Source organism: Macadamia integrifolia, unplaced genomic scaffold, assembly GCF_013358625.1.
Source record: "Macadamia integrifolia cultivar HAES 741 unplaced genomic scaffold, SCU_Mint_v3 scaffold1342, whole genome shotgun sequence".
Taxonomy (NCBI): Eukaryota; Viridiplantae; Streptophyta; class Magnoliopsida; order Proteales; family Proteaceae; genus Macadamia; species Macadamia integrifolia.
In genome coordinates this window covers 53,896-63,902 of record NW_024868168.1, presented here as the reverse complement: position 1 = coordinate 63,902, position 10,007 = coordinate 53,896, and the positions used below count along the sequence as shown (strand labels likewise).

Here is a 10,007-nt window from a genome sequence, read left to right as displayed (position 1 = left end):
AATTTTTTTTTTTTTTTTGGGGATAAGTGATATGCCTCCAACTTTGAATCTTGCACAAATCTTCTAACAACACAGTAAATTGTCGCTTCCAATGTCTTTCTCTACTGTCCACTTACTTTCTAACCTTTTACAGCAGTGATTTGCCCTAGAAATCACAAAAATAGGTTTTTCTCCCTTCCCTATTGGAACTTAATAAAAAGAATGAACTCAATGAAGATTCACCCTTTTTTTGGGGTGAATTCCAGAGCTTACAGAAAGAAGTTTTACACTTTGCTTTTATAGTAAAGCCAAAGGAACATTTTTGCTCGAAATTTCAGCAAACGAAATATATGACCAAAATTTCGGGGAAAATCTGGACATCCTTGAGTATCAATACTATTTTATTTTGACACTTGTCAAAACCGAAATATTTTGCAAACTTTTGCAAAATCTTGAAGCTTTTGTTGGTCATGGTATCCCCTTCTCATGCTCAATGCGGTAAGAAAAAATTGCTAAAGAGCATCCCTTTTCTGTTTTTGTTTTTGTTTTTGTTTTTTTATGTCAAACTAGCAGCATAAAGCATCCCTTCTGCAGATGTGAATGGTGAACTGATATAATCAAGTTCAAGTGTGCTGGCACTAGACAAAGGATTGACTTCAAGTTTAGGGAGATTTTTTACTGGCTGCAATTTTATTATTATGTTTGCTTATTTGTGATTAATGGAAATTTTGAATTTTTATTATGTCTTACTGGGATTTTTTTCCTGCTATTTAATATAATATGAATGATTAATGAGGAGCCTCGTCAGGCTGTTCATTTTAACCCCTTTTTTTTGTTCGTTTGTTTGTTAGTTCTTACCGCAAGATCGGGTCTGTGAGTTTGCTAAGCTAACTCCTATACAACTTCTAGAGGAGACAGAAAGGGCGGTTGGTGATCCTCAACTACCAATCCAACATCATTCTCTTGTTGATAAAAGTCGTGAATTGAAGAGGCTTGAAGTTGTGAGTTTCTAATATACATTATTGTTTTTATGTCTAGCAGATAAAGTTCGGATCTATGATCTGGCATAAAAGTGGCACTTTTTTGTTTCTTGCTCATATTTAAACAAAGACATCCATTTGCTTTATCTCATTGGAAAGAAAATACATGAACTTTCTTGAGAGTATTAAAACCCTTCCATTGTTTTGTAGACTGTCAAGCAAAATGGAGATACCTTGAATCAGCTGAAAGCACTCAATGCTGAGCAAGAAAAAGATGTAGAGCGTGTCCGTCAAAGAGAAGAACTTCTGGCAAAGGTTTGTCACAATTTCATTAAACTAGTTTCAAACTAGTTTCAAACTAGTTCCAAACCAGTACTTTTGGTTCCTATTCCTTGTCATGCAGGTTGAATCTATGAGAAAGAAATTACCATGGCTCAAGTACGATAAGAAGCAAGATGAATGGAAGAGAGCAAAAGAGGTTGTGGATAATATCAAAAGAGAACTGGGTAAAGCTGCTACGGTTGCAAATGATCACAAAGAACGTTTAGAGTATGATAACTTGGTTGATTCCACTATGCTTTTCAATCTCAAGCATGATCCCTTACTATATGTTTAATTAGTCTTGCTTTGTCTTCTAATGCTTTTTTTCTTTCCAACTTTTTTTTTTGGATGAATGGATAATATATAAAGCAGGGAAACTAGGGGGGGGGGATATACAAACCGGAGGAGCCGAATGATACAGCCCTATAGGGCGGGGATAGGGGAGCATAAAATAGAATGAGGGAGACCCCAGGAAACAATAATAAACCTGTTTCTAGAGGAATCCGTAACAGTCCTATGGGGGAGAGAGGCAAGATTGGAGGAGACGTCAAAGTAGATGGCCTTCCAAATCTTATCAAAGGATTTAGAGTTGGAAGTCCATCTACGAAGGTTGCATTCCAACCAAACATGGGAGATGGTAGCCTCGAAGCCAGCTTACCAGCATCGCCACGAATAGAATTACTGGAGAAGGTTATATCAATTTAATTCCACTCTTTCTGAAGAGGAAGGGGAAGTCTCCGAGTAGGCCAGCATTTGGAGAGGACATACTTCCAAATACGAGAGGTGAAGGGGCAATCAAAGAAGATATGGTTGGCATCTTCCATACCATTCCAACAAAGGCCACAAGCTGAGGAAACCGGACTATGGCTATAGATGAGGAAGAATTGGGTGGGGAGATAATTGGAGAGAGTTCTCCAAACAATAGGCTGTGGCGAGGGATGTGGCCACCGAACCAGACAACCTTATGCCAAGGGGTGGTGGGGTTGGGGGAACAGGAGTGTTTCCAAGCTGAGGAGGAGAAGCAGCCTGAGAGGGAATGGGACCAGATAATTTTATCAGAACCAGAAGAGGGGGGAGGAATGGAGTTGATGGAATGATGGATGCTGGAAAGAGAGGGAATATTAGGGATGGACCATGAGCTATTGGAGATGATCAAGGAGAGTAGGAGACTAACATAGCTCTAGGAATACCAGAGGAGTAGACCACTCTGTGGCTCACAATGAGGGAAAGCACTCATGCTGGATGCCCATTTTCCAGCCAGAAGGAGGTATTAGCCCCATTACCGATGATAGATTTGATGGCAGTTGAGGCAAGAGGTCTAGGAAGGAGGATCTTGCGCCACACCCAAGAGGAGTTGGGATTAATGCAGGAAGTCCAAAGGGAGTCATTGTGAAGGAGAGAAGAGTAGACCGAAGACACCTAGATTCCGGGTGTTTAGAGACCAATTTCCAGGACAACTAGAGGATGGCCTTCGAATTGACATCCTTCATACGCCTAATGCCAAGGCCTCCTTTGCTTTTGGGAAGGCAAACGGAGTACCAACAGATGGGGTGGAGAAATTTAGAAGAATCGGAACCCTTCCACAGCAGCAGAAGAGGGGTTCAATGGATTTGATGATGGATTTGGGAAGCTGAAAGCCTGAAAGACTCCAGTCCAAAAACATAGGATGATTGGAGAACTGATCGGATGAGAACTAGGCGACCCGCATAAGACAACAACTTGCCTATCCAAAGCCTGAGCCTCTTGCGTATTTGGGAAAGCATAGGGGCACAATTGTGAGCAGTAAGCCTGGAGGAGATGAGGGGGAGGCCAAGGTATTTCACAGGAAGAGAGCCGTTGGAGAAGCCAGTGAGCAAAGGAGACAAGCTTTAGAAGAATTAGTGACGCTCGCAACGAAGAGCCGGGACTTGAGCAGATTGATGTGGAGGCCGGAAAGAGATTCGAAGTGATGGATAGAAGCCATGATGGAAAAAATGGACTTCTCATCAGCTTTATAGAAAATCATAAGATCATCAGCAAAAGCTAAGTGGGTAAGATTGGAAGCTTTGCATTTGGGGATGGGGGGATGAGCAGATTATCAGTTTGGTATTGAATGAATCTGGAGAGGACCTCGAGGGAAAGATAGAAAAAGGAAGGGGGAAGGGGGACAGGGGACATCCCTGGTGAATGCCATCAGAAGAGGAGAAGAATCCAACCGGGGAGTCATTCACGAGGACCGAGAATTTGGGGGGGGAGATGCAGGCATGATCCAGTGAACAAAGGACGAGGGAAAGGACATGGAAAGGAGGACTCTAAAAATGAAGTCCCATCTGATGGAGTCAAAAGCATTGTGGATGTCAATCTTGAGGAGGGTAGCAGGTGAGTGGGATTTTCCGTCGAAACCCTTAACTATCTCATGGCAGATAATAATGTTGTCAGAGATGCTACGACCAGCTATGAAGGTGGATTGATTTGCACTGACAAGTGAATCAATGACTCTTTGAATGCAGTTGGCAATGGCTTTGGCAATGAACTTGTACAAGAAGTTGCACAGAGAGATGGGTCTGAAGTCGGCTAGAGTGGAGGCACTTCTTTCTTAGGGGTGAGGCAAAGGAAGGTGTGATTGATACAACTGATTTGAGAAGGGTTGAAGAAGAAGCTCTTGATGGCTTTGGTGAGATAATCGCCAATGATGTCCTAGCAAGGGAAGAACTCGATACTGAACCCATCAGGGCCAGGAGCTTTGCTAGTTTTGTGGGAGTGGATGGCCTCTTGGATTTCCAAATCGGAAGGGACGGATTGCAGGGAAGGAATGAGATGATTGGGGATAAATTTGTTGAGGAGAGGGGATTTGGGTGGAGGGGGAAGAAAGGGGTGGCAAGGGACAAAAGATGCCCTTAAAGTAGGACTCACATTCCATTATAATGGCAGTAGGGGAACTCAAGGGGAAATCATTGCTATCAATGAGGGGAATGAAGTTGAGGTTGGTTTTGGCTTTAAGGGATTTATAAAAGTAGGAGGAGCTCGAGTCCCCAAGGTTAAGCTAGTAAATGCGAGACTTTTGCTTGAGGAAGCTTTCTTCATGGGACAGAAGGGAAGCCAACTCTAGAGCAGACTCTTTCTCTTCAAGGGTGAGAGAAGAGTTGAGCGAAGTAGATTGTAGGCGGATTTGGATGGATTCAAGGTTGGACCTGCAATTGGAGACCCTGGAGGAAATGATGCCAAAGGTGGAGGTATTCCAATCCTTGAGGGAAAGTTTGACATTTTTGAGCCTGAGAGCGAAGGAATGGAGAGGGGGAAGGTTGGAGGGGACTCGATTACCCCTGGCAGAATGGACAATAGAGAGGAAGCCAGAGTGGGAGGACCACATATCAAATAACTTGAAGGGCTTGGGGCCGAAGGAGATAAGGGGTTGGATGAACAGGGAGATGGGGTAGTGGTCCGAAATGCTAGGAGGACCAAAAGTAGCATGGGAGGAGTGGAAGGAGGAAGGCCAAGATTCATTAACTAGGATGTGATCAAGCTCACAAGTGATGCGGTTTCGACCCGCTCTTTTATTGTGCTAAGAAAACTTGATGCCAGACCATCTGAGGTCATCGAGACTGGATTCTTCAATACAAGAATTGAAGGCGTTGACAGAAGGGGAATCAATGCCAGTTCGCCCACTCTTCTCATGGGTATGGTGGATCACATTGAAGTGCCCCCCAACCTCAGGGATGGGAGTCTATATGGGGGGCCTGAAGCCTGAGGTCATCCCAAAGAGGGGCATAAGCCGGGGCGTGATTAAGACCATAAATGGCAATAAAAAAGAAGGGGCTGTTGTTAGAAGGAAGGGAGATGGAGAGGTGTAAGAATTGGGTGGAGGAGGAGATGAGGGAGGGGGTAATTTTTGAGGGATCCTATAAGATCCAAATTCTCCCAAGGGGACTGAAGGAGTAATTAGAGAGGAGAGACCAAGAAGGAGCAATGGAGGAGGCGATGCGCAAAGCATTAGCTTCAGGCACTCTAGTCTTAAGGAGACAACAATGGATGGATCGTGTGGATTTAATGTGAGCATGGACCTTAGATTGCTTGGCTAAGGAATTGAGACGCCATACATTCCAGATGGTCCAACAAATCATAGGGGAGGAGGATGGGGGGGGGCACGGTCACCTTAGTGGAACTGAGGGAGGGGTAGGATGACCGGAAGGAAGGCTGGTTGCAGTGACGTCGACGATAGCTGATAAGAGGGGGAGAAGGAACAGAGGTGATGAGAGGGGGATGCTGGCGTGCTGCCTATCACTAGATCTGAGGGGAGGAAGGCCTGCCGAAGAAGGATCTATCACCTAAGCTAGTGAAAGGCACCTGTCGGGGAGTCGTCATTAGTGGTAGCAGGCATTGGAGCCTCTAAAGTGGAAGTCGGTGAGAGGCAATGCACCTACTAGGAGAGCAGGGTAGCAGTTGAAGAAGATCTGGAATGGCCCTGACTCTGTTGGAAGAGTAGATCGGGGGGCGGAGGTGAAGCTCTAAGAACTTGCCCCTGCAGGGGGAGCAGGGTAAGGCAGGCGGGCATGAGGGGAACTTGCAAAATCCTGACCCAATTGAGTGAGCAGGCCAGGGCGAGGTTGTCGTGGCAAGGCCGATCAACAAGGAACTGGCAAGGCCCTGACCCTGCTGATTGAGCAGGGTAGAGTGAGCGATTGTCGTGGCAGAGCTGGTCAATGAAGACCTGGCAAGGCCCTGTCCATGTTGGTGGACCAGAGTAGGGAAGGAGGATGTTGTGGCAGTAACAAGCCCTTGCTGGGATAGCAGAATAGGCGGAGAAGTCGTGGCAAGGATTAAAGTATCGGTATCGGTTGCCGTATTGGTTGACCAAAATTAAGATACGTATTGGAGGGTATCGTATTGTATCAGAGATATGCGAAGATAAGCTAAAGATATGCACATAAATGGATATAAAACACATTTTTAAACACTTTTGCATAAAAAATTTATTAAAAAAGCTATTGATAACATATATTATGCATAAACACTAAATTGAGGGTATCGCACTAAGAATTCAATGTTTGTAGTTGTCCCATAAATGTTAAATCCTTGTTCCCAACCTTGCTTTCTACTTTAGTTAGAGAGAAATATGGCTGGCAGCAACTTTGGAACAAAAACCCCTCAAACAATCGTGTTTTTTTAAAAAATACCCATCTTGGCCATTATATGACCGTAGCGCACTGTATCGGTACATGTCGATACTCACCGATATATACCGATACTCACCGATACGTACTGATCGATACATATTGATACTCATCGATATGTAATGATACTCATTGATACGTATCGATCGACACATACAAATACTAACCGATACATACCGAAACGTATATTTCACCTCGATTTTATATTTTCCATAGAGTATCAATACGTATCGATAGTGTATTGGTGCATATCGGCACGTATTGTAGGATATATCGATACGAAAGGATTTTAAAAATTCCATGTATACTATCGGTGTGTATCGTATCGGTCGACTAAATATAAGATACGTATCGGAGGGTATCGTATCAGTATCGTAGATACTTTAAACCATAGTGGCAGTAGGGCCTTGACTCAGTTGGGAGAGCTGAACAGGGGCGACAGACGACGAACCAACTAGGGGTGTCAATTCGTGGCCCGACCCGACTAAACTGACCGGGACGACCGTGTATAGACCGGCCCGGCCTGGACTGTTTATTAAACGTGTCGGTCTCGGTTTTGCTACTTGGACCGTTGGGCACCCCACCGAGACCGATCGAATAACACCCGACCGAGACCGGCCTATTGTGCACTGGCTTGGCTCAACCCTTTAATGATTGTAGAATACCTATTTTAGCCCCCAAATTAAAGAGTAAAAACTAAAAAGTAAAGACATGTTCACATTTTAAATAATGGTTATATTTGGTATCATTTATTGATTTATTGTCATTTTTTTGGGCTTGCATGAGTGGGCTAGAATATAAAAGTACATTTTAAAGAGGGCCCGTTTAAAAACCAGTTAAAACCTGTTTAACATTAAACATGTCCGTAGCCTGGTTAAGGCCCGACTAAAGCCCGATTAAGGTAGCCCATTTATAGTCCAAGGCCGACCGACCGAATATAAAGCGTACCATGCCCTCAATAACTAAGCCCGATTAGTTAATGGGCGGACACGGTGCAACCTTTGAAAATCTTCAAGCCTGATTAAGCTCGATCGAAACCGGACCGGACCGACCGGTTGACACCCCTAGAACCAACAGAGTTGAGAAGGCACAGAGGATCGTAGCAGTAAACGGGAATGGGCAAGCGACAGGGGGAAGCAAAGAGGGGGGCTGCGAAGACATGGGAACAACAGAGTCACGAGTAGGAAGGGTGGCGCAAGAGGTAGAGGAAGGGAAGGCGGTAGGAGATAGTAGCGCAAAGGATCCGGGTAGAGAAGAAGGGTCCATGGGCAGGAGGTGGGTCGGTTAGCGGTGGTTAAATTGGTGTGGGTCAGTCGCTGATTGGGCCTAGATGGGGGGCCAAAAAAGAAGAGGCTGGAGAATGGTGGGCTGAAATAGATGGGGTGGGCTCATATAGGTGGTGGGCCGAAAAAGAAGAGGGAGGTAAGAGGTGGGACGAAGTAATAGATGAAGGAGGAGAGGAGAGGGCTAAATTGGTAAAAGGTGAGGAGGGCAGAGGGAGAAGGGGAGTAAGGTGATGTGCGAAAGGGAGGGCGGCAAGGTGGAGGTGACAACATTGTAGCAGATAGGTATTGGAGAGAAGGCACGTTAAGGCTAGGAAGAGGAGAGGGCGACAATAGATGGACATTTCCACCATTGGTAGGGCTGGTGAGCAGTGTGTGCCAGAAGGTGTCAGGCTAGCTGGGTGAAGGCCAGGGACCGACGGACTGACAGAAGAACCAACGGATAGCAGGCGACGGCCAGAGGGGGAGGAAGAGGGCACCACCGAAGTTTTGAAGGACTTCTTTCGGCGGTTCCAACTCCATCTCCGACTGTGGGTGGGGTGGCGAGAGACAGCGATGGAATTGCTAGGTGGTGGATAGAGGGATGAGATCTAACTAGGGAAAGCGAGGGGTTGAAGGCAGTCAATGGTAGGATTGGAGGATAGCAAAAGACAGTTGGTAGTGGGGAGGGGTTCTGTGGCTGCCAAGGGGGTAGAGGATGAGGGATGAGTGGTGATGTAGGTAACAATATGGTCACCCGAGGGAGGCACGGACATCCGTTCATCACAAGTAGGAGGTGAATGATGCATTCCTTGGAGGAGTGGCCAAAGGTTTTGCAAACACGGCAGTGTGGGGGAACCTAGTCGTACACAATTTCTTGTGGAGAAGAGGTTTCCTCATCATCCATAACAATAACAGCAGAGTGTCGGCGGAGACTTCAACACATATGCGAGTATAGGAGAGTCTTTGCATTCTCTTGGTGCGTATGTCAAGGAATAGAGGTTGTCCAACAATGGAACCAGTGATGCTCAAACCTTTTTCACTCCAAAAATGGAGAGGGATGTTTGGAAGAGTTATCCACAGGGGAATGGAGCAGTAGTCTATTTTGTGTAACTGCATGTACCAGTTCCATTGCCTGAGAAAAATCGGTTTATTGCCGACATGCCAAGGGCCTTTTTGCAGAGCATTTTGCACATCAGATTCCAAGGAGAGGTTGAATAAGAAAACACTATTGTTAAGCATGTAGGTTGCCATTTGACCTTGCGACTTCCATTGTTTAGTGAGGGAGCTTTTTACTACAGGGAATGGGGTCTGACTGCCGAGGAAGTGTCCCATAAGGCAGAAGTGCCATTTGGAAATTTCAGAGGAGAAAAGATGAGGCCAAGAAACGCCCAATCTTCTTGTCGCCAAGGAGGTGAGGGAATATTGAAGGGATATGTCCTGTCTGGAAATGCTAGCAGAGGTGAGGGGGCGGGAAGTCCAGGGAGAAGGAGCAGAGGAAGGGGAAGGAGGTAGGGGGGAGGGAGAAAGGAGAGGTGGTGGAGGCAGAGGAGAAGAGGGAGGATGGGGGGGAGGTGCTGGAGGGGTTGAGGAGGAGGAGGGGAAGAGGGAGCAAGAGCGCCATCAAAACTTTCCTTTGTGGTTTCCAACTTTAGTTTCGAGTATTTTTCACTCTATTCTACCTTTTGCTTTACAGATCCATTTCACTTCCACTTTTTTGGAGGTTAACCTATCTAATAAAATGGTTCTTCGCTGGGGATTTATGGATTTGTTAATTTCGTGTGCATCCTAGTGTCCCATAATCATAGTGGTTGGCTCTCCGGTTCATTAAAGTATATTAATGGTGAATGTAGCTGTTGGCTTGATGCATTGTACCGATTGTGGGGCTGTGATTGTTGAAATTATACTTGAAAATTATATTATATTATATTTCTTGGATTCTGTTTCATGTTTTGATTACTTGAAGTCAAGAACTAAGTTGCCTATATTATGGTGCAATGAGGTTGAAGACATCACATGTCTGTTTTTGGGTTTTGTTTAGTGTTCTTGGCTGAAGGCACAATAGGTTTTCCAACGTTAGCAGTAAAAGTTAAATTTCACCAAATTAATTCTTGTGAGAATGTTATGACTAGGTGCTATTTTCTTTTAAGAAGCAGAAATTGCTTTGGACTTGTTCCACTCTCCCACAATTTGGCTAGATGTGGTGGGGACTGTAATGCCCCAAAGTTTGGAACCTTGGGATATATTTTTCTTTTATGTTTTTTTTTTTTAGCCTCTTTAAATAGGTTAGGACCTTGGTTAGTTAAAGGGGGGGG

General features: G+C 45.1%; 1 protein-coding gene across 3 annotated transcripts in view; it reads left to right on the top strand.

The window, feature by feature from the left end:
* Positions 1-10,007, top strand: part of LOC122063505 (structural maintenance of chromosomes protein 5) — a 58,789-nt gene that overhangs the window by 12,412 nt on the left and 36,370 nt on the right. For all 3 annotated transcript variants that reach the window (XR_006135360.1, XM_042627202.1, XM_042627201.1), the window contains exons 5-7: positions 831-980; positions 1,170-1,274; positions 1,363-1,508. Coding sequence is in view for 2 of the 3 variants with exons in the window: in XM_042627202.1 (XP_042483136.1) it covers positions 831-980; positions 1,170-1,274; positions 1,363-1,508 (401 nt within the window). In the remaining variant the exon portion in view is untranslated. The remainder of the gene's footprint in view (positions 1-830; positions 981-1,169; positions 1,275-1,362; positions 1,509-10,007) is intronic.